Source organism: Tamandua tetradactyla, chromosome 6 (genome assembly GCF_023851605.1).
Source record: "Tamandua tetradactyla isolate mTamTet1 chromosome 6, mTamTet1.pri, whole genome shotgun sequence".
Taxonomy (NCBI): Eukaryota; Metazoa; Chordata; class Mammalia; order Pilosa; family Myrmecophagidae; genus Tamandua; species Tamandua tetradactyla.
Window position 1 is genome coordinate 55,981,254 of NC_135332.1, and position 24,839 is coordinate 56,006,092.

The following is a 24,839-nucleotide window of genomic DNA, read 5'->3' on the forward strand; positions in this document are numbered from 1 at the left end:
AATTCAAAGATAAATTGAAAGTGAAAGGATAGAAAAATATATACCACACAATTAGTAACCAAAACCAAAAAGCTGAGGTCAGCTATACTAATAGCAGCTAAGACAAACCTTGTCAAAAAGTTGTTATGAGGGTCAAAGATGGTCATTAAATAATGATAAAGGGGTCAATACAACAAGAATATTCAGCAATCATAAATATAGATGCAAGACGCACTTAATAGCAGAGCCCCAAAATATATGAAGCAAATACGTATTTGAAAGGAGAAATAGATGTTTCTACATTAATAATAGGAGATTTTACTACACCACTTTCAATAATGAATAGGACATCTAGACAGAAGATAAGTAAGGAAATAGAAGACTGGAACAAAACTCTAAACCAACTAGACCTAAAAGACATATATAGATCACTTTACCCAACAAAAGAATATAAATTCTCCCTGAGTGTACATGGATAATTTTCCAGAATAAAACATATCTTAGGTCCAAAAAAGTCCCACTAAATTAAAAAAATATTGAAATTATATAACGTAACTTCTCCTCCCACAATGGAATGAAACCAGAAATAAAAAGCAGAGTGAAAAATGGAAAATTCACAAATATATGGAAATTGAACAATAGGTTAAACAGCCATTGGGTCAAAGGGGAAATTAGGAAATATCTTAAGGCAAATAAAAATAAAAATGTAACATACCAAAAGTTACAGGATGCAGCAAAGGCAGTACTGAGAGAGAACTTTCTAGTTCTAAATGCTTACATTAAAAAAAAAAAACACAGATTTCAAATCAGAGGCCTAACCCCAAAACTGGAAGAAGTAAACAAAGAAGAGCAAACCAAGCACAAAGTGTGCAGGAGGAAGGAAGAAGATTAGAGCAGAAGATAAATGAAATAGGGCATAAAAAAAAAACAATAGAGAGAATCAACAAAATAAAAAATTCGTTCTTTGAGAAGATCAACAAATTGACAAACCTTCAGCTAGACTGTTGAAGAAAAAAAGAGAGGACATAAATGACTAATATCAGAAATGAAAAGGGTGACATTACTACCAACCCCACTGAAACAAAAAACTACAGGAGGATACCATGAACAACTGTATGCCAACAAATCAGACAAACTAGATGAAATGGACATATTCCTTGAAACACTACTCAAGAAGAAATAGAAGATCTCAACAAACCAATAACTAGTAAAGACATTAAATCAGTATTCAAAAATCTCCCAAGAAAGCCCAGGACCAGATGGCTTCAACAGGGGAATTTTACCAAATATTCCAAGAGAAATTAACACCAATTCTGCTCAAACTATTACCAAAAATGTAAGAGGCGGGAACATTCCCTAATTCAATCTAGGAGTGAATCAATCAAATGTATGAACCAAAGATAGATAAAGATACCCCAAGAAAATTACAGAACAGTATCTCTCATGAGAGTGCAGATGCAAAAATCTTTAACAAAATACTAGCAATCAGAATCTAATAGCATATTAAAATAATTACACACCATGATCAAGTGGGACTTATCCCAGGTTATGCAAAGGTGGCTTGCCATAGGAAAATCAATTAATGTTATATATCACATTAACGGAGTGAAAGAAAAATCCACATAATCACCTCATTTGACAAAGGAAAGGCATCTAACAAAATCCAGCATCCCACCATGGAAAAAAAAAAAACTTACAAAACTTGGAATATAAGAAAACTTCCCCAACATGATAAGGGACATATATGTCAAAACCAACAGAGAACATCTTACTTAAAGGTGAAAGACTGAAAGCTTTCCCTCTAAGATCAAGGATGCCCACCATCACTACTGTCATTCAACGTTGTAATGGAAGTTCTTGCCAGAGCAATTAGGAAAGAAAAAGAAATAAAAGACATTCAAACTGGAAAGGAAGAAGTAAAACTTTCCCTAGTTGCAGATGACATGACCTTATGTATAGAAAATCCTGAAAAATCCATAAAGATGTTCAAATGGATTTAATAACAACCGATGACATGAACCTATATACAGAAAATTCTGAAAAATCCACAACAAGCTCAAAGGTTTAATAAATGAATTCAGCAAAATGAGGGGGCCAAAGATCAATACCCAAAAATCAGTAGGGTTTCTATACACTTGTAATGAACAATCAGAAGAAGAACTCAAGAGAAAACTTCCATTTACAATAGCAACTGAAAGAATCTATCTATGAATAAATCTAACCAAGGATGTAAAAGACCTGTACACAGAAAACTATAAGACATTGCTAAAAAACAAAACAAACAAACAAAAAAAAAAACAAAGAAGACCTAAATAAATTGAAGGACATTCTGTGTTCATGGATTGGAAGACTAATATTGTTAAGATGTCAATCCTACTGAAAGAGATGTACAGATCCAATGCTATCCCATTAAAAATTTCAACCATCTTCTTTGCAGAAATGGAAAAGCCAATCATGGAAGGTTAGAGGGCCTCAAATAGCCAAAGCCATTTTGAAAAGAAGAACAAAGTTGGAGGGCTCTACTTGCCAATCATAAGTTATTACAAAGCCACAGTAAGCAAAACAACATGGTCCTGGCACAAGGACAGTCATATAGACCAATGGGATCAAACTGAGAGTTCAGAAATCAACCTTCACATATGGCCAAATGACTTCTGACAAGGGGGCAAAGACCACTCAACTGGGAAAGAACAGTCTCTTCAACAAATGGTTCTGGGAAAACTGGATCTCTATTTACAAACAAAAGGAGGACCCTTACCTCACACCTTATACAAAAATCAACTCAAAATGGATCAAAGACCTAGATATAAGAGACAGGACTATCAAACTCCTAGAAGAAAACATAGGGAAGCATCTTCAGGACCCTGTGTTAGGCAAAAACTTCTTAGATTTTTACACCCAAAGTATAAGGAACAAAAGAAAAAAAAAAAAACAGATAAATGGGACATTGTCAAAAATTCAAAACTTTTGCACCTCAAAGAATTTTATCATGAAAGTAAAATGAAAACCTACTCAATGAGAGAAAATATTCAGAAACCGCATATCTGATAAAGTTTAATATGCAGAATGTATTTTAAAAAATCCTTCAACTCAACAATAAAAAGACAAACAACACAATTTAAAAAAACAGGCAAGACTTGAATAGATTTTTCTCCAAAGAAGATCTACAAATGGCCAAGAAGCACAGGAAAAGGTACTCAACATCACTAGCCATTAGGGAAATGCAGATCAAAACCACAAGGAAACATCATTTCACACTCACTAGAATGACTACAATTTTAAAAATGGAAAATTGCAAGTGTTAAGATGTGGAGAAGTAAGAATACTCATTCACTGCTGATGGTGCAACAGCTGTGGAAGACAGTTTGGCAGTTAGTTCTTCAGAGTTAAGTATAGAATTACCATATGACTTAACAATCCTACTTCTAGGTATATACTCAAAAGAACTGAAAGCAGAGACTTGAACAGACATTTGCACACTGATGTTCATAGCAGCATTATTCACAATAAACAACCCAAGTGTCCATCAACAGATGAATGGATAAACAAAATGTGGTATATACACACAATGGAATAATATTCAGCCCTGAAAAAGAATGAAGATCTAATACATGCAACAATTTTTAAACCATAAAGACATCATGTAAAGTGAAATAAGCAGACACGAAAGGACAAATATTGTATGATCTCACTGATATGAAAAAATTAGAATAAGCAAAATCACAGAGTCAGAATTTAGAACATAGGTTACCCAGGAGAAGGGATGGGGGTAGGGAATAAGGAGTTAAAACGTAAAGGGTACAGAGTTTCTAATTAGAATGATGGAAGAGTTTTGATAATGGATGGTGGTGATGAAAACACAACACTATGACTGTAATTAACAGCACTAAATTATATATTTAAATGTGGTTAACAGAGGAAATTTCAGGTTGCATAAATGTTACTAGAATAAAATTTCTAAAGAAAATCCATGGGACCGCACAATACAGTAAACCCCAGGTTAAATCATAGACTACAGTCAATAGTAAGATTATTAAATGTGCTTTCATCAGCTGTAACAAATGTATCACACCAATGTAAGACATTAATACTACAGTATTATGGGAATCCTGTATTTTATGCATAATTGTTCTGTAAACCCACAACTTCTCAACTAAAAAACAAAACAAGACATGCCGTGCATTTGTTTTCTCCACACACATGCCACTTCAAGTGTCCTTAAAAAAATAAAAATAAAAAACACTCTTCCTCCCACCCTCCTCTAAAAAGTTTCAGAACCATTAAAACTGTATGTAGGTTTGGAATGGCAGAGAGGGATATGTTTGGGGCTGGACTGGATCCATTTTTCCCCATGGGCTCTAACAAAGGTTTCATTTTAACTCCTGACACTGTGCAGCACTCTTTCTGGTTGGAGGTGGGGAGGGGGACTAGCACTTTTCATTACGAGAATAGCAGAGTTCATCGTGCTTGAAAAGCAGCCACACTAGGCAAGTTTTAGAGCCATGTGTCTCTGTGTTGAAAGGCAGCAGAGAGCCAGCACAGAACAACATGACAGAAGTGTCATGTGGGATGGTCTTGCTTCGAAGTGGTGTCTGAGGAAGCCTCTTCCCTGGGATGGGAAATGAAACAGATTCATTAACGCCCCCTAGATCAAACTGAAGTTTCAAACAAGCATCAGGCCAAATAGTCACATTTTCTTTTTTAAAAAAGTTGTTAAAAATCCTCCTTTTGCCTTTCATCTAGCTCAACATGATTAACACAAAAGAAAAAAATAAAATGCATAAGGATATAAATTGGAGTAACTTCAAATCTGGGATATGAGAGAAGATGGATCTACTCAGACAGATCTGTTTTGTCAGGTAATAATGAGGGATGCACAGATAAAAGAGTTTCTCAGAGCTCCACTGGTTCCTAATTTTGTAACCAAAATGATGACTGAGTTTGGCCTCAAATTACCTGTAATACTTTTATATCTCCCTCTTTGAGAAATAATCTTTTTTCTATCTTACATTATAGAAAGAAATTAGACTAAAACTGAGCTCATGATAGTATATAACTTATGTTTAAAAAAACACAAAACAAAATTATGTGCTTTTATGGATACATATGTAAGTATGTAACTGCTATAAAAAGGCCTGGAAGAATACAGAAACTAAACTGTAGTGATATCTCTTTGGAAGGCACAATTATAGGGAGAGCCTTATCCTTAATGTTATAATATTTATAAGGAGATTTTGCATATTACTTTTGAAATAACTGTAAAGGTTGTAACTAAGAAGAAGAGAGAAAGCATAAAAAGATGGTCATTTGTAATAAAAATTGGAAGCAACCTAAAATTAAAATGCCCTAAAATTAAAATCCCTCTCTTCCCAGTAACAGAAGATGATTAAGGTGGCACACCATACAATTGAAGACTAATTTTTAAGTTGTATTAGATTGTGGAAAAACGTGATTAAAACAATACAAAGTTTTTTAAGGTCAAAATAAAATAAATGAAAACAACGATTTAAAAACATTCTAATATGACCTCTTTTTATACATATTTGGAAAACATAAATACGTGCATGCATTGAAAAAATGTTAACAGTAGTTAGTTAACTCTGGATAGTAAGAATAAGGGTAATCTTTATTTTTTCTTTTTTTCTAAACATTTTACAATGAGCACTGAATAGTAAGAAAAAAGATTTCCCTACAATAAAAACTGACTGTTTTTGTATTCATAAATATTTGTTAATTTAAAAAATAAGACACAAACATTTTTTAAAAATACAAAGTCCAAAATAAATATATCAGTCTCTATGGTCCAAGACTTTGAAGCTGTGCAAATAGTATGATCAGGCAAGCAAATAAAGTGGTAACTTTAACCAAAGGCAATAATTGGAAGCAAAAGTATTCTTTCTGCTGTAAATCAAGAGGCTGCCGGCTTCCCTGCCTCTCTCAGTCCAGTCTAAGTGCTGGTCTGATCTGCCTCTCACCAGGAAAGCATCTGTAAGTCAGGAGCTATACGGAACCCTTGACTGATTCTTCTTCCTGAGTCTGAAAAGATTCTGTCCCTCTCTTTAAAACCACAGAAGATACAATCATGTTCAGGATATGTATTATACTGACTTAAGTAACTGTCTTGAAAAGTGATCTCTAGAGACACTGTATCTCATTTGAATGGCAGTTTCAAGAGACCGATCTTTCAAACAACACTGGGACCTAAACCCAAGAGTGACTCAGACAGTGACTAACGAGGCTGGACCCAGCCCCTCACATGCTGAAGAACACAGCTTGGCTAGACAACTACATTGCAGAAAAGAATCCAGCTTCCAAACTTCTCTAAACTTCTTAATTCTTTAAAAACTAAGGTAGATAAGAGTAATCCAGAAAAAAAAAAAAAAAAGAACCCGAAAAACTAAACTGTGACAGAGTAGAAGTGAGAGAAAAAACTTTACAACGCTACCGAACATAAAGCCTGGAATGGACCTCAGAGATATTTAAACTACCGACAAAATGAAGTCCACAGAGGCTTTGACTTTGTTCACTTTCGAGGTCTTGTAACTAATAAGACGTGAAAAACAAAATCATTTTGGGACCTGATCCCATCTAACATCTCTAAACCTTGTCTCAACAGAATCAAGAGTAAAAAGACTTGACTTGCACACAGCAGACATGAAAGTATATGCTGCAATTTGGAATTTAGGCACAGAGAAGACTAAGATCCGGAAAGCAGCATCAGAACTTTTCTCAAAAGGCAGGCAGGACAGTGATGTGCCTTCAGCTGCTCCCCATTAAGTCTCCTCACTCTGAATTCATTTTCAACGCCTCCCACATTTCACATCTTTTCAGTAATTAGGCACCAGTCCATGATGCTGTGTGGCTTGGGGTCATTACTTTTCTAGTCTGCTTACAGACTTCTATACTTTCTTTTTTTTCAATGGAAATGTTATTACTGTTCCCACCTTCCAGAATATGGGGCTCAATTCTCTTTTAGTTCCAGGACTGCATAAGAGGAATACTCAACAAGAGGTTGGAGTGCCTAGAATTCACATATTCTCATATAAACACTACTATAAACTCATTTTTTATAAAGGTGAAACTGGACTGTCCTTGTTTTTATGCCAGTTGAGTATGTTCTATGCAGGAATGGAAGAAACTCTGAAAAATAATATGGACATGTACCAACCACCTCACACAAATGGGATAATCTATTTCTTTTCAAAGCCCTCCAGGGAAGAAAATTCTCAAACATCTTCCCTCTGTGAAATTTTCTTACACCTAACTGAAATCTCTCAGCTGCAACATAAATCTGTTTGCTCTTACTATCTTCCCTTAAAAATCAAGACTACTTATGATTCTTATTTTTAAACATAGTTAGGGTACCCCACACTGCCTCTAAATAAACCTGTTTTTATCTAATCTTTTAAAAAAGGTTAATTTTTCCTCTCAGATCTTATTTTGCAATATTCTTATCATTGTTTCTTTCCCAAACTTCATCTAATATGTATGAGTCTAAATATGAGAATTTTAAAAGCGGGGGGAAATAAGGGTCTAACTAATGCTTAAACTGATAAAAATGTAACCCAAACATCCCTCCATTCTGGGCTAAGATTATAACTTCTTTGGTCCCAAAAGTCTCTAACAGAGCTAAAAAATGCTTGGAGCAATGTTCTCTACTAGGAGAAAATTTTGTCCTCCCAGGGAATATCCAGCAATGTATGGAAACATTTTTCTTTCCTTTCTTTTTTTTGCACATGGGCAGACACCGGCAATCAACCCAGGTCTCAGGAATGGCAGGTGAGAATTACGCCACTGAGCCACCATTGCACTGCCCTAGAAACATTTTTAATTGTCATGACTCAGGGGTAGGGGGCATAGGGATGGGATGATTACTGGCATCTAGTGGGTAGAAGCCAGGGATGCTGCTGAACACCCTACAATGCAAAGGACAAGAAAGAATTATCTAGTTCAAAATGTCACTTATTACCAAGGTTGAGAAATTTTGACTCAGAGCAATATGTTACAGAAAAATTTAAAGATGAACACAGGAAAAAGGTAAAAAAGGAGAGAAAATATTGAGTGAAAAGGTAGTAAGGGAAAGACTGATGAAAAACAATGAGAACTAAAAAAGATAATAGAGTTAAGAAGCAATATACCATCAACTGTCACTTCACGTGCAACACAATGGCTATTTCCTACAATGCATGATGTGTTACTCTGTGACAACAATCACTTTACTCACTAGTGGTTGGCTTGGGGTTACTATATAACCTACTAGACTACTAAGCCTTCTCTCTAGTTTTTCACAATCCATTTATTTCTTGTAATGATCCACTCATCCATACAACAAACATTTACTGAGGGCGGGCCATGGTGGCTCAGGAGGCTTAGTTCTCACCTGCCAGGCTAGAGACCCGGGTTTAGTTCCTGGCGCCTGCCCAGGCAAAAAAAAAAAAAAAAAATTTACTGAGCACCTACTATATCCCAGGCCCTAGTTATACAACAGTGAACACAACAGGCAAAAAGCCCTGCCAGACTGGAGTTTATATTGAGGGTAAACTACAGATACAGAATTATTTCTCCTAAATGAATTACTTCATACTTATTTCTACTGATTGAGATTAATTTTATTGGCACATCTTCAATTTTCTCAGGTCATTCCAAAACTAAAACCACCCTGGTGATGACTATCATTGTCACCCTTGCCCAGGCTAATGCCAAATCTAGTTCACCATCATGAAACAGCATTTCTTCAGGCAAAGCAAAGCCTTTCTATTCTCAAAAAGTTAAATACAAAAGTATGTGCACATTCACATAGCTCTTACTCCCACTAAGGATACCTTCTGGGCCTTTACAGATAAACTTACAAGGTTATGACAGAAAGTGAAAGGGAAACAGTGGCAACATGGGGGGGATTTACAACCCAAAACATCACCCTCAAGCATAGCTCACGTGATACCTTCAACTCAGAAAATCCAGTTTAAGAGCTGTTGGAGAGCACACCTCTCTCTCCTCACTCTCCTTTTGACTTCATTCTGTATCCAGGGGAGAACCTAATATTAAAAATGCACTCAGCACACATCTATTCTGGTCTGCAAGCATTAAGTCAGGCTTTTACATGGCTAGTTTTACACAGTGAGGAACACTGATCCACCACAGGAATGCTCAAAACTCTACTGCTTTCTAGGGATTGAAGGGGTGTAATGCTTACCTTCTCTAAGATTTACATCTAAGAAAACCATGGTGGGTGGTGAAACCATAGAATAGTTAAGGTATTTACATGAGATATGCAATGACAGTACAGGAAACTGGGCACACAGGAAGGGGTATGGGTCAGAAGGATACAGAAAAAAAAAAGTCACTCTTCTTAGGGGAAACAGTGAGTAGTATTCTTCCCAAGGAAAACCCTGACAGCTGCAGCCAGGGACTCAGTATGATTGCCTTGAAGAGCACACTAGGGGCCGAGTGGGAAGGCAGGGGAAAGAGAAACCCAGGGTGACTAGTGAGGGAAGAGAAGGAGGAAACAGAGATGGAGAGTAGTATTTCCCCAACTTCATGAGCACAGTTAGGAGAAAGTGAAGGAAAGAGAAGAGAAGGTGGAGGCCTCTAAGAATTCACACCCTGTGCCCTCAGTTACAAACACAGTCTAGTTGCTAACAATATTAAATTCCAAAATGACTTGTAATGGAGGAAAATAAAATAAACATCCTGCACACTTACCCAATCCGGGTAAACAGCTTCCCATGGGCATGGAGAAAACTGAGGATGAACCTTTTGTTCAACTGCATGGGAAAAAGAGAGAGGAGAAAACAATTAAACTTTCCCCAGTTTCCTGTTACTGAACAGAGTCCCCAGTGACACAATAACCTGGCCAGGGTCTAAGGGGTGGGCACTAGGGATGGGAAACAAATGGACATGCCCAAACTCTCACACAGACCCAGGGCACATGCCCAACAGCTGCTGCTCAGCTGAGCCAAGATGACAGCAGGCTCAGTGAGCGGACAGCACCCTCTGCTGGCATTAGCGCCTGTGTGCAGGGAATGAAACGGTGAAGCAGAACTAAGACAGAGTAGGGTACAAAAGATGCCCACAGCTCTCTGGCCCCACCCATAATGATGGAAATGAAATGCTGAAAGGAGCAGGAATAATACTGATTCTTGAAGTTGTCTGATATTATTTATTTTTCTACCTATGCAGGAATACAGGACTCTCTTTTGTAACCAGGGGGTACAGAACCCACTAACAGCAAGCTCATCAAACTGTACTTCCTTAGCATTTGTAAATAGAAATTTTAGGTCTGGAGGTGAAAATTCAAATGTCTACAGGGGCCTAGAATGAAGCAGGCTGATGGGACAGTAGTAACCTATAGCTACTTCACTCCAATTCTAGCCAAATGCTCTATGTGGGCCCAGTATTATTATCATTTTGTTCCTTTTTCTTCGCCCTTAAAGAAAAGCTGGAAACTAAAATCTGGGTTTTTATGTGAAATCTTTTGGCTTTTATATGTTAAGTAGAAATAAAAGTTTTCTTAAACATCAGGACTGTGAAAACAAAAGAAAAACAACAAAAAATCACGTATGTATGCTAGCCACAGCTGGCCCATGAGCTACCAATGTACAATCATTGTTCAAGGTTCTTGAAAACCCTTTCTATCAAAACTGAGAGGAGAGATCCTTCTGAGCAAAACAAGGAAGGGAGCAAAAATTCAACTCCAAAGAAAATGGAAACAATCTGCAGTTTAAACCTTGTCATTTTTCCTGGTCTGCTAGAAGCAATGTATTCATTCATTGTGGCCAGCGAAAGACAGGTCAAGAATCTTGATTCAAGGAAGGTAGTTAGAACAAAGGACAAATACTCCAGCACCCCTAAATACTTCTCCCAAGAGGAAAAGACCTTTTCAAAGCAATGTCAATCGAAGTATGACACTTCCATCTATTTCATATGGAAGTTACATATGGGAAAAAGAGTACATTCTCATTTCATCAATGACTTCAACAGCAAACTCTACATGAACGCTTCAGTCTTTAATTTTGCTTTAAATTACATTTAATTAGCAATACTAAATCGAACATTGGTTGATTCATGCAGTTACAAATCTTAGGATAGCTTACTAAGGATAAACTGTCTCCACAGTGAGGAGTACCAAGGGTCATGGATACTGGATTCCTTGAACACAATGGAAAGGTGAGAAACTGCTACAAAATAAATTGCAAATGTGTGGACTATTGCAAACAGAAAAGCCTGGCTATATGCAGGTCTCCAGATCTACTAGTAGAGGAAAGTTGTGAAAAACATGGACTTTCCCATCAAACAGACTTGCATTTAAATTCTACCACTGCCACTCACCTGCTGTGGGCTCTCAGGAAACTGATCTAACCTTCCTAAGCCCCTGTTTTTTCTTTCTACACATGGAGGTAACATTACCTATATGTTAGTGGGTTGCTTGCTATCAATGATTAAATGAAATAAAGCATGTAAAACATGCCTAACATATTGTAAGCACCCAATGGTTAGCTTAACATTCTTTCTGTGAATCACAATGCATAGAAGGCTAACAGCTGGGGAATCTGAATGAGGATATATGGGAGTTCTTTGTATTATTTTTATGATTTTTCTGTAGGTATGAAATTATTTCAAAACAAAAAGTTAAAAGCATATATTCTCTCCTGATTCCTGTTTTAAATGTTACCTTCTTCCACAATTATCTATCATAAATTGGTTAATGCATTCATAACCAAGAGAAAGCCTTTGTAACTGCTTATATTTATATGTAAAGAGCACTTCAGCAGGAACAAAATAATACTAACCATCTCATTCAAGCCTAACACCAAAAGCAGCTCAGAAACTTGAGAGATTTAAACCAGTAAATGACAGAGCTAGAATCTGAACCCAGGTCTTCTGATTCCAAATACCAGTTTTCCTTCCGCTATACAACATTTATCTCAGGAAGAGGAGTAAGTAGCAAGCTGATTAAATGAAGGGGTGATGAGGGAGTAAGGGCAATTTAAAACCAGGTTAGTTCTACTATTAAGCTTTCCTACTGACTGGGTAGGAAACTCACACTATTTGACCCACAATGCCTTCTGGAGTAAAACCAGAGCCCCAAGAGACTTTTGAATATTGTGGTTCTATCCATACTCTCCAAAGATCCTTGCATTAGGGTGGGAGATGAAACCTATTTAATTACCTGAATTCACATCCACCACTATCATATTTTAACTGTATCTAGTAGAAAGTAGATCTCAATGCACTACTTTTCAATGAGGTGAGAGGGAAGATTTTACAAACTACACACACATTCTTCCCAATCTTCCTTATGAGAACCACTGCTCATATTTTCAGACTAAAATTATCAGTCACTCTACACAAAGTTTCCCTTTGTTGTTATCAACAATGCTTCAATTAGGAAAAGGAGCTAAAAATCTAGACGCATCCTAGAGGAGAATATGTTGTATGGAGTGGGTGGGTTTAAGGGTTAATGATCAAAGGGGCCTAAGCAACATATCTGTCAATATTAAGTCAGCAGGCACTGAGGCAGAAACTTTTGAGAACTCTATCTGAAACCAAGTTCAGAGTCAGGAAAGCCTCTGGGCTTCCATCTTCTCCTCCACATCTCTATGGATTGATTCCCATTTCTGCAACTTTTTGATTCTTAACAATATACCCAGATGGTCTAGCTCAGGTGGAGAAATATTACTCCTCAAATTGTGAGACTATCTGCCTCCAGATCCCCCTCCTGCCATTTATGTACTGTTCACTGGAAACAAGTGTTTCTTGGGTGTAGCTCTGAGAGACAGTTTGGATTCATGAAAGGGTTCCTGGTTTCTTTATTAAATTCAAGCCCCAAACCAATTCACTATGGCTCCTGAGCCCTTCTCACCATCCTAAAACAATGACCCAAAGAGACACTAATTGCCTGTCTTTTTTTAGTCAGAAGGTCTTTAGACACACTCTGAAGTCTATTCTGCCATTAACTATGGAATTTATGAGCAAGCTGCTAAAATGTTTTAGGTCATTTCTCAACTATAAGATGGAAATTCCAACACTGTTATTACCTAACTCAGAGCTGAAAGAATAAATCAAAATAATCAAAATTAAAGCATTTTGAGGAATAAATGCTTTATAAAAGCCCTGAAAATTATTATTCAAAATTGGATCTAAGTGCTTTGTGAACTGTAGAGCAAGGAAGGAGAAACTGCTCAGAGGCAGCAATATAACACAAGAGGAGGGGTTCTGAAATATACCCAATTTCCAATTCCTAAATAGTTGTTCCTGCTTTAGGCCATCTAAATAGTTGTGTGGAAAACTGATTTTCTATAAATGAATCATTTTAAGGATAGGAGGGTACTCAATATTAAAAGGAATTTTGAGGTATACTTTTAAAGTGCTTGAGGAAGTATAAATTATTCACCAATGTATCTGCCTGGAATATCTCTATTTTATATACCAAATATTAAACAAACAAAAAAATAGCTTTGTTGTGTTTTAAAAGAAGGATGCTCTATCCTCTAAGATATGAGACAATGTAGGTGGAGACCAAATTTTAAGGGTACCTGTAAAATTTCCAGGACTTTCAGAGATCAAAGTCTATTTATCAGTGTCAGGATGTGAGTACAGAGGTAAGGCTGCTACACATATCAGAGGGGGAAAAATAAGCACCTGATCTCTGTGCTTTCTATGCTAGGCACAACAAAATTGTGTCTCCCTTACAGTCACTATCCCTTAGCCACAGGAAAACATCTGGAGGAACTGAGAACTCAGGAGTTGATAAAGAAAGTGAGGAAGGGGTTTTGGCATATAAAATGTAGAAACCTATCAGTAATGCAAAAAGCATTTACTAGAGATAGAAGTTATTAATTAGTACATTCAGCTTTTCTCTTTCCATGATATAAAGTACAGACAAGCCAAATATCGTTAAGTGTCCTGTAGGAAGACAGAGCAAATGAAAACCAATCTTCAAATTCCATTCTTGGACCAAAGAGCCACACTGAAGCTGAGGAGTTAGATCAGGGGTGGTGATTACTCATCACCTTCAGTTTCTCCACCCCTGAACTGTTCTGGGCAGGATGACAGCTCAATTAGCTATAATTAACCACATGTTTCATGTAGAGATGCCCCACTTAGACAGCTGGAACTGAGCCATACGAACTTAAGTGTAAAGCATGCCTTTTAAAGCCACCTCTTCCAACTAAGGCACCTCTTGAAACAACAACTCTCACCCTCACACTGCAGTTTAGTTTACTGCTGCTTCAACAAAGTCTTATATTAACACAATTTACTTGCTTTTACTTCATTATTTCTCTCACTTAAAACCAGCAGACCAGAGAGAAAATGGGCTAAGTGTCAAATCAGCCGACAGCTCTAGAAAGCCTGGGCAGCAAGCAGAGGAATAACTCAGCTCAGGGTACCCAGCTGGTTCTTGGGAAGGAAATCAGCACCAGGGAGACATATGCTTCCCAGTGCAAAGAATTTGTGAGTATTTTGTATTTTGTGAGTATTTGTTGCTTGTTTATTGGGGCAGAGGAATAGGACAAGATGACATACATGAACAAAGACTACTGGTCTTAGAGTAAGACCTAGGTTCAAATTCTGGTTTTGCCATTTATTTGTGCTATTGCTTGTGGGCAAGTATATCAATTTTCTAAGCCTGTTTCTTTAACTATAAAAAAGAGGTTGAGTGAGATTAGTATTAGTGATTCCATACTTTTGGGTGTGTGGTATATCACCTGAGGAGCTTTTGTAAAAAAACCAGATTCTCCAGAATCTCTGGGGAGAAGAGAGATAGGAGAGGAGACTATGAATCAGCATTTTAAAAAGGCCTCCAGGTAATTTTGAAAGATAGCTAGATTTGGGAACCAAATACTGGACTGGATTAAATATTGGCAAACTATGGTGCATAGGTCAAATCCAGTCTGTCAAATCTTTTCATACAGTCCATGAGGTAAGAATGTTTGGTTTTTTTGGCATGGGCAGGCTCCGGGAATCAAACCCGGGTCTCTGGCATAACAGGCAAAAATTCTGGCACCGAGCCACAGTTCTACCGCCCAAGAAGGGCTTTTACATTTTTAATGATTGAGAAGAAAAATCAAAAGAGGAATACTTGGTAGCACATGAAAATTTTATGAAATTCAAATCTCAGTGTCCACAAATAAAGTTTTATTGCAATACAGCCACACTCATTTGTTTACTCATTATCTATGGCTGTTCTCCACTGCAATGGCAGAGTTAAGGTACTGCAGTAAAGATCGTATGGTCCAAAAGCCTAAAATATTTACTGTTTGGCCCTTTACAGAAAAAGTTTGCCGATCCCTGGGCTAGATCATCTATAACACTGGTGTTTCAAACATTTTTCTACTGGCCAAGTACTTGAGGGCTACCACACCCAAGTATTGGAAACAGCAATGATTCTCACAGGCTAAGAGGTGAAGAGAGATAGTGAAGAGGAATATGGTTTAAAAGAACCCCCAAAACATTCTGATATCCACCCACTTTCCAACATCCCAGATGAATCACCAATCCATAGTGTCCCTTTCAATGCTAAAAGCCCACAAATGTATGATTCTAAATAATTCTAACCTTTTTGGCCTGCTTCTGAGCAAATACCATCCTATTCTATGATAGCACAAAAATACCCAAATATAAAGAAAGTAAACTGTAGGTTACCAGGGGCCAAAGGGTGAGGGAAATGGGAGTTATCACTTAATGGGTTAAAAAACAAAAAACAAAAAACCCATACCCAAATGTCCCAAAGCTTTTGAACTCAAAAGCCCCAAAGGTTACAGAGAAATGTAAGTGGAGCTCTCTTGGTTTCCAAAGGCTGGAAAGAAAACATACCTAAGCTCAATAAAAATTTCACTTAGGCCAGAGGGCTCCTGGACATTTTCTAAAACATCCCTAATCAAGGGAAAGTGCCAAATTAAGATGTATGTGTACCTGTGCTGTGGTCTGACAATCTGCAACCAACTCCAAGGTGCCACCAGCTTAGCACCTCAATGTATTTGGAGAGAGAAAGTTCAGCCAAAGGGCAGTACTGTTGCTCTGACTGCGTTACTTTCTGAATGACTCTTCTTTCTGACTCATTTCTCGCAGGGCCTGGGAACTCTCATGCCCATCTACCCAAGCAGTAGGGGAGCGGGAACACTCTGTGTCTGCATGCACAAAAATGAGACACACAGGGAAATGGCCGAAAGTTCCCACTCTGTGATCCGGTGGGCAACCAGAAGACAGTTCTCCAAGGGCACATACACAAACCAAAACCCATCTTATAATTAAATAGATAGACGAGAGTATGAGAAGGATGTGAGGTTCTTCTCACACTGTCTATCCACTCACAGCTGTGGAAATATACAGCAGGGGTATCAGAAAAACCCTCTCAGAGGAAGAAACCCTGGAGTTGAAACCTTAAGGCTGAGTAATTAATCAAGATAGTTTTAGAGGGAGTAGGAGGTCCTACCTTAATTTGTGTCATAAAGAGAGAGAACAGCATGTGTTATGGTCCTAAGAGATGAACATTCTAGACTGGCATGGCTACATTCTAGATTGACTGACTCTACAGGAGGAAGGTTGGAGAAGTTGGCAGGCTCAAGTCATGAAGTCCTTGTTAAACACTCTGATCTTAATCAAAACCATTGAAGGTGTTTGAACCGGGATGTGAAATGAGTAAATCTGGATTTTAAAAGGGCCATTCTGATTACTGTTTAAAATTTTTACCTTCTTTTTTTTGGCAGGGGGAGGTATATGGAGAAAGCGAGAAGACCAGTTAAGAAGTTGGTGCAATGATCCAATAGCAATGGAGATAGAGAAGAGACGAAAGACACATGAAGGAGATCATCTTTCCACACCCAGACCACCATAAGCCCTACTTCCCAAGTCCCCATGGTTCTAGTTCCAAGCAACTTAATTTACAGGGTACAACAGTGGTCCCTAGAACCCAGTACGAGTCTTTTAAAAGAGACTCTAAATAAAACACTGATTTCATTTTTAGATAATTGGGATATTTTTACTTTATTTTCTTTCATTAATATTCTTAAATGGCCTAACATGGAGTTTGGCATTTAGCATACATTCAATAAATGACTGGTGACAAATTTATTTAAGCATATAGATTTGACTGATTAAATAGATTATCCAGGAAAAATACCCCAAAAATGTATGCACACACACACACCAAACACACAACTGCATAGCACTAATATTAATGTCGCAAGGAAACACAACATTCATCACTACATGCAAAAAGTTAAAACCATCTTTTTTTGGAGGATAATTTGGCAAAATCCAAACAGGCAGGTAATCAAGGGAAAACAAAATTCTGTCAGGATTTAGGGATTCAGACCCTGCTCAGGAGCAGCTACATCTACTATATTTCAGCCCAAGTGCCTGGGCAAGAAGAAAGCCATAGTCAACATCAGCATAAAAGCCAAAGCCCTTATAATGGCCTTCAAAAGGCCTATGTAATCTTACTCCATTCCTGCCTCCTCCTGTTCCTTGAATGTGACAAGCATGTTCCTAACTTGGGGCCTTGGTATTTATTCTCTAGCACAGTGGTTCCCAAACTTTACAGAACAATGAAATTGCCTGTGAATATTAAAAAAGTACTGATGTATAGGCTTCTACCCCCAGATATTCTAATTGGCATGGGGTAGGACCTGGCATCAGGATTTTTATAAGCTTCCCCAGGTGATTGTACTATGTAGCTAAATTTGACAAACACCACTCTAACTTGCCCTCATGGAGTATATGCATCCGTACATACTCCAAAGGGGGCAAGGACTTCATATATTTTGTTTATCACAGTACCGCCTAGAGTAGGCTCGCAGTAGGTGACTGATACATACTTGGTGAACGAATAGACTTTCCAGTCTGGTCTTTGGCTGCTCCTCTAACTCCACCCTTGCTGACACAGCTTACACTTCAGCAACAAAGAATTACTCATGGAGCCCTAACTTCACCACATTCTCTATGCTGCTCTGCACTCTCTGCCTAAAATGCCTTTTCATGTCCTCCTTTCTCTAATGAAGTACCACTTTTCCTTGCTTAAACTTCTCCCAGTCCCCTACCTCTAGGCTGAGCCTGATCTCTTATCCTCCAAGCTCAGAGAATATTTCATATGCCTCTGTTATATCGCGCATCTTCATTATACACACACATTTGTTTTTAGACCAGATTTGCCCAATAAAAATTTCCATGATGATGAAAATGCTCTACATCTGCACTGTCGAATAAAGTAGCCACTAGTTTCATATTTAACACTTGAAAGGTAGTGAGTATGAATGAGGAAACAAACTTTTTATTTTATTTCACTTTAATTCATTTTAAATAGTCACATATATTTGAGTGGTTACCAAATTAGTAAGCATAGCTCTAGACTGTTCTCTTCTTTTGTGAAGCATTTCTATATCCCAGGACAGAGTAGTTATCAGAGATTATGGATGGGTGGGACAGATGAATGGATGAGAGAGAGTTGCCTCCAAACACTACAATATACATATTTTTTGCAATTTCTGGTTTGCCACATGGTAAGAGCAAAAGACACCTTCTGAAGCATAAATGGGACCCAGCCAGTGGGAGCAAAGGATTGGGAGAACCTATCCAGTACCATTATTGCTCTGACTAGCTATATAACCCATGTAGAAGGCAGTATGGCCTAACACCTGATTTTAACTACTCCTTTTAGAGGCCTGTGGGCTGCAACCCAATGGACAAGTTGAATTTACAGAGCTGGTTCCACCATCTAGGAATTGTAAGTACCCCAAGCTACTCAGTAAAGGCTCAAGTTTCCCCAGTTGAACAAAATAAAATGTATCATACTCAATCACCTTAATATAATAATAATAGTCCAAACTTCTATAGACCCTTTTATGTATAAGGCATTATTCTAAGTATTTTATGTCTATTAACTCATTTAACTTTGTGACAATCCTGTGAGGTAAGTACCGCTATTGTTTCTATGTTACAGATATGGAAACTGAGCACAGAAGGGTTAAGTAACTTGCCCAAGGTAATCACACAGCTAGTCAGGAATGAACTGAGAATTGAACCCAGGAAGTCTGGCTGCAGAGGCTGAGCCCTTAATCTTTCACCTTTGAAACAGGCAACCTTTTCAGTAGAACCAAGAAAGATAGACACTGAGCTGTTTATAACCACCAAAAGCTAAAGTAACCCCAAACAAAAACTCACCAGTGGTTCCAACTACCATTTACTGAGAGGCCACCAGGCCAAAGCAATTGAAAAGTCTTGTTGATAAAGGGAAGTGAATACTTCCGGTCAAGTATACTCAAATAATATTATACAAGTCGGTGGAAGCACTTAATAACTGTACCCCAAGATAATACCAGTAAGAATAATGAAAAGATAAAAGTGAGAAAAGTGAATAATCAAAGCTTGTTTTCCATGGCAATATAACAAAAGCAAGAATAAAACTCATAAAAACCCTAACATTTTCTAGATATATTAGAATCTGCCTATTTAATCAAGAAAGAGTTCTTCAAGAGTCAAAGAACATATATGCTTTTACATATTACCATCAAGAGACTGTGCAGAATCCAGAAAAAAATATCTGAAAGCAAACCCTTCTGCCTACCCACCTAACATAGTGGAGGAAAAACCCTTAATCTCTTAGGAAAGGGAGGAGCAAGAACCAATCAAAATTGCAAAGGAAAATGATGCTTCATTTTAAAACAGATGTGGTCACAGAGATTTCATAAACCATTCTGCTACGGGCACCAAAAAGCAAATAACCAGCACACAGGAGCTCTGGCAAACTTGTGTGAGCTTCAGATTTAAGTAAGGCACCAAATAAGGGAAGGATTCTGGCGTATCAACCCCTAGGAAAAGTGTTTCAAGTTAAAAATGGTTATTCAGGTTTGGATGTGAACTTCTGTATCTGTTCTTTATCAAAAGAGGCAAGTCTACCTCACTGGCAGCTAACTCGAGAAAGAAAAGAAAACTGTTAGAATAAAAATGGATTATACAAAGACAAGAACATGACCTGGTACAACCTGGCACTTACTTTAATGCCAAAGACAAAAGCTATAAACACGGCAATGCAGAACTTCTGGGATTCCATAGCCAAGTTGGACCTAAGACTCTCCAGGAGTGAGCAGGCCATCCACTCACTTTTGTCCCCAACAACCAGATAGTTCAAAATTAAGGCCAAAAACCATAACACTTTGGTAGGGTCTCCTGTTTCACTGTAACTGAAGGCAAGGCCTGCTTCTATCTACTTCTTTGTCAATCACAGCTTGTCTACGCTGTTCTCAGACTCAAGCTATCTAGTTCAAAAGACATAGCAAACACCTTTGAATCTCTTATGTTTGATCCAATTCCTTACCTTATAAACTCTCCCTTCATTCTCTTCTCTCTGCAATGGAAACTAACCTCAACAAGCACAACAGAAATTAGGGAAAAATGGGCATTTACCCTTCCTAATTTATGTACAGTGCTCAATCCCTGTCACTGTCATTACTAAATGTATAGGGAAAATTTGAGCTTAGAGATAAAAGGGAAGAAAAAAATGGAAGTGATATAAATCAAAAACCAATCACTCAGTTACACAAATATGCTTAATTTGTGACAATTAATCAACCTGTACAACCTTGATAGATGTACTTTCTGGTATGTACACTATACTGTAATAAAACGTTTTTAAAAATGACAACTTTTCTGCTGTTTCACAAAAAAAACCTTTGTCCTATAGCAAATGCTCTTTGCCCCATATGTTCTAAGTCCCACCAAGATTCTAACTCTGAGATGGCAGAAACGAAGCCAACTGTGCTAAAAGTTTGGGGCTCCATGCACATGCAGAAAGCTACACCAGAGTTATACATCGGATCTGGAAATGGTATAAACTATATCCCATTGTACAAATGCAGAAGCAAGGAAAGAGTTAAACAAATTTGCTTATGAAAATAAAAGAAGTTTCAAGAATATAATCCAACAGCTCTAACTCCTAGTCTGCTCTGACTACATGTGACAGCTTCTCAGGGGCGTGAGGGCATCTAATAGTGCCTTAGCCAACCCTTTGACTTATGTCCCTTGTAAGAATTTGATGAGCCATACTGTTTTACAGATATGTCCAGAAGTCTAAAGGAAAACTTGCCAAAGAAACCCCTCAGAAAATGTCAACTTTGACTTAATGCAGTTTGCTTTTACAAAGCAGGATCTAGCATTGCAGAGATCTGTGGCACAAATCAGCTCAAAATCTCATTCAACAGAATAAGGCTTTAGTATCTTTACCAAGACAGAAACAACCCCCCAAAACAGAGGGTTTTATCTCAATTCCTCTTTCCTACATACTTTGGTAGTTGAAGTCCCACTGTGTGTATAAATGGCAAGAAATAGTTCTCACTGTCAATGGTTATAACACAAAGCATAATTTAGTCCTAAGCAATACTGGGCTTGGCTTAGAAAGCTTCCCAGAATGATGGAAGGCATGACTTTAGGGTGAGTCAACCTCCACTAATGCAGTAAAATAAAGCAGAGCAGAAATACTTTAAGGGCTCACTTCCAAGCTTCAGCCAAATCAAAAGTCCAGCAGTGTCCACCTTATGATGGATCTTCAGTCCCAACTAACTCATCGGACAGCATCAATGTGGATATCTGTACCATGGTCTATAATACTCTAATGGTACTCTCTTTGACTAGGTACCTCAGAAGTAACCATTCTTGGCAATTTCCTAACCAAACCACGTTTTTATCCATGTTGTTCCTTGGGCCAGAAAAAGTCTGATGCTCATATCTACCCAAAGAACATTTTCATTCTTCAAAATTAAGGACACAGGTCACCTTTCTAGGGAATTTCTCTGTTGAACTTGAGTTAATCTTTTTCTCCTCTGTACTAACTTTGTACAGTGCACATATTTCTGCTTTTACACTTGCAATATTTTATTGCAAATATTTATTTATATATCCATTTTTTCTACTAGAAGAGGGTATCTTTGAGGAAAGACCAACATCATTTACTTTTGTATGTGTAGTGCCTAGAATAGCAATTATCATATAAAGGTACTCACTAAATATTTATGACTTGAATGGGGGTAAGGAAAAACTTGATTCCCTCAGAAACTATTAGCTGACCTGAGGAAAGAGAAAAATGTCCACATAAAATTGTGAAATAAGTTATTTAAGGCAATGTACAAAAGCATACACTGTACTGCAAGGTAAACTTCAAAAAAAAAAAAGACAGAGGAGCCAAAGAGAAAAATAAAGAGATCAACAGTAGTAAGGTCATGATGCAAAATACAAGCCAGTCAGTCCTTTTACGCTTTTTAAGGAAGTTACAGGTTTATTTGTAACCTTTGGAACAGTTAAAGAATTATTTTGAATAACAAGTTCATAAATGTGCATGAGATTAGGAAAAACACACACACACACACACACACACACACAGCATGATTATTCCTGATACTGAAATTCTTCTATGGGTTTCCACAAAGATGACATTATATAATATAATTATTATTAATATAATTTATTATTATATGTCTTGATTTAGGTTGATAAACTTACACCAAAGCACAATTTAGTAAAAGCAATACTACTGGTGATCAACATGTCACCGAGGTACACAACTCTCTAATGGTTCTAGGCATGAATGACGTGAAACAACAATAGGAGAGATGCCTCCTATTGATCCCACAGTAGATGCTCACTAAATTTTGGATTACTGGACAGATTGAAGACAAACTCAAAAAACTGCTGAAGCTCTAAAAAAAAAAGTTCGGCAAACACATCTCACAGGGATGTAAGCATCAAAAAGACAGAGGGTCTAGACAACATTTAAAGTTCCTCTAGACAATATTTAAAGGTCCACACAGTATATTTACTAATATACTCAGGAGACTAACTTCAATACTAAATATTTATGAGTAAAGTGAAAGACTTCCAAGAGGGGAAAAACCTGGAGTTTTCCTGTAGAGCCAAACAAGCAGTCTCCAGACTGGGGGAAGATCACAAGCCAAAAAAAATAACTAATTCATATTCTTTATCTTAGCCCAAACACATCACATCCAAGACAATGAAAATAGGATAGAGGATGAAATTCTGGAACCTTTAAGTGCAGAGAGGGATTAAAGAATGATAGAACTACGGATACATCTCCCCAAGAGTACTGTCAGAAATAAAAACCAATATAGGAAATCAGTGACAGAAGCAACATGGGGAAAACAAAAAGGTTGGTGCAGTCTCTTACCCCACACAACAGGCAGTATGTTATTATGGGATTCAGTTGCTCCCATAGTAATATCACCTCACTACTCTATTCCTTCTTAGAGCAGCTGCAGATTGAACAGGGATCCAATGTATAGGTCTCATTCTTACTTGGAAGGCTCTTCACAGACTAGAAGCTGGATCCTAAGGGACGATTTATAGTACACCCTCTCATACATTCCAGTTGGCCGAAACTCAGCAGCTGATTGCTCCCTTGTCTAACTTGGTAAGGAGCCAAAGGACGACTTTTCTCAGTCAACTCTCTCAGGCTGGAAAATTCTCCAACCCCAGAGTTCTGGCTTCAGTCTGGATATCAGGTTATTCATGAGATGCCAAAACTATGTCTTTACATTGGCTTTGAACAAGTCTCTCAAGTATACCATACGATTCCCACAGATCTCAAAATCATCTGGACATTAAGACCAAACATGGCCACTCTTCCTCTCACATAGAAAGGAATATTTTTTTTAAAGCATGAGCAACATTGAAACAAATCTTTCATAAAATCACAACAATTCTTGAAATGGGCGAAAGGTGACAAATGAACAAACTAATTAAAGAGCCTTCCTAAAACCTTTTTATTCTACCCTACTGAAAACTCTCCCAATCCATTAGCTACCCAAATTCTCTCTCACTGTTGGTGATTCCTATGCCATGAGGATCCAAATCCCAAACCTGTTTCTCTGAGAGGAAACAAAAAGAGAAACCTTAAAAAGGTTTTTGATCTCATAAAGCTCCTAACCCAGTGGTTCTCAGAGTAGTATTGCCCCTCCCAGGAAGTGTTTGGGAGTGTATGTGGGCCACTACTGGCATCTAGTGGGCGGAGCCTGGAAGCTAAACATTCTGCAATAACAGATCCACATAATGAAGAACTGTGGACCCAAAAAGGTGATTCCACCCTCATTAACCACAGTCCTAAAGGAATCACAACTATTTTAACCCCTCCCAGTTTCTAGAGCAGCAGACGGCAAACTTTTCCTGCAAAAGGTAACAGAGTAAATAATTTAGGCTTTATGAGCCACATAAGCCTGTCACACATTCTTCCTTTTTTAAACAAATCTTTAAAAATATAAAAACCATCCTTAGCCTGTACGTCACTGGCAGTAGTTTGCCTACCCCTGCATAGAGAATATTAATTGACTCATTAAGTCTATCTATATTAATTTGCAGATGTTGATCCAAATAAAATGATTTATGTGTTATATACAATTCTAATGATGGACACTATGATTTTAAAGAATGACATAAGGACCTCAGAATTTAGCATTAAAACCAAGAATTGGAGCACATGTGTGACTTCTAATCAATTAAATAGCTCTCTCATCTCCTCTCCCTTATGCATTTTAATTGCTTCAAGTTTTCTTCCTAATGTTTATTTTCAAACATATTACCGGAAAGAGCACAGGCAAATGCCTTTCCTGTTCTCTTTAGGATATATAACTTCCTATTTAAAAAGTGCTACTCAAAAAATCTTTTTAAAATTACTACTGTTAACATTTTCTAAAATGTGTAAACCAAACTAAAGCCTGGAAATTCTGACTGGTATCTGGGTCCTGACTTTCCGGATGGTAACTAAAGGTCACGTGGGGTGGAAAGTGGCCTGTGGGTAACACAGAATATACACATGCACGCGAACAGGATATGCTGGTAATCCGGTTTCCTGAGACCTG

General features: G+C 37.6%; 1 protein-coding gene across 4 annotated transcripts in view; it reads right to left on the reverse strand.

Moving 5' to 3' along the window:
* SMG6 (SMG6 nonsense mediated mRNA decay factor) overlaps window positions 1-24,839 on the reverse strand; it is a 259,345-nt gene that overhangs the window by 198,278 nt on the left and 36,228 nt on the right. For 3 of the 4 annotated variants that reach the window (XM_077165510.1, XM_077165511.1, XM_077165509.1), the window contains one exon: window positions 9,682-9,743. In XM_077165510.1, coding sequence (XP_077021625.1) covers window positions 9,682-9,743 — 62 coding nt within the window. Of the gene's footprint in view, window positions 1-9,681; window positions 9,744-16,414; window positions 16,654-24,839 lie in introns of those variants that run through there. The other variant, XM_077165512.1, reaches the window with a different exon arrangement.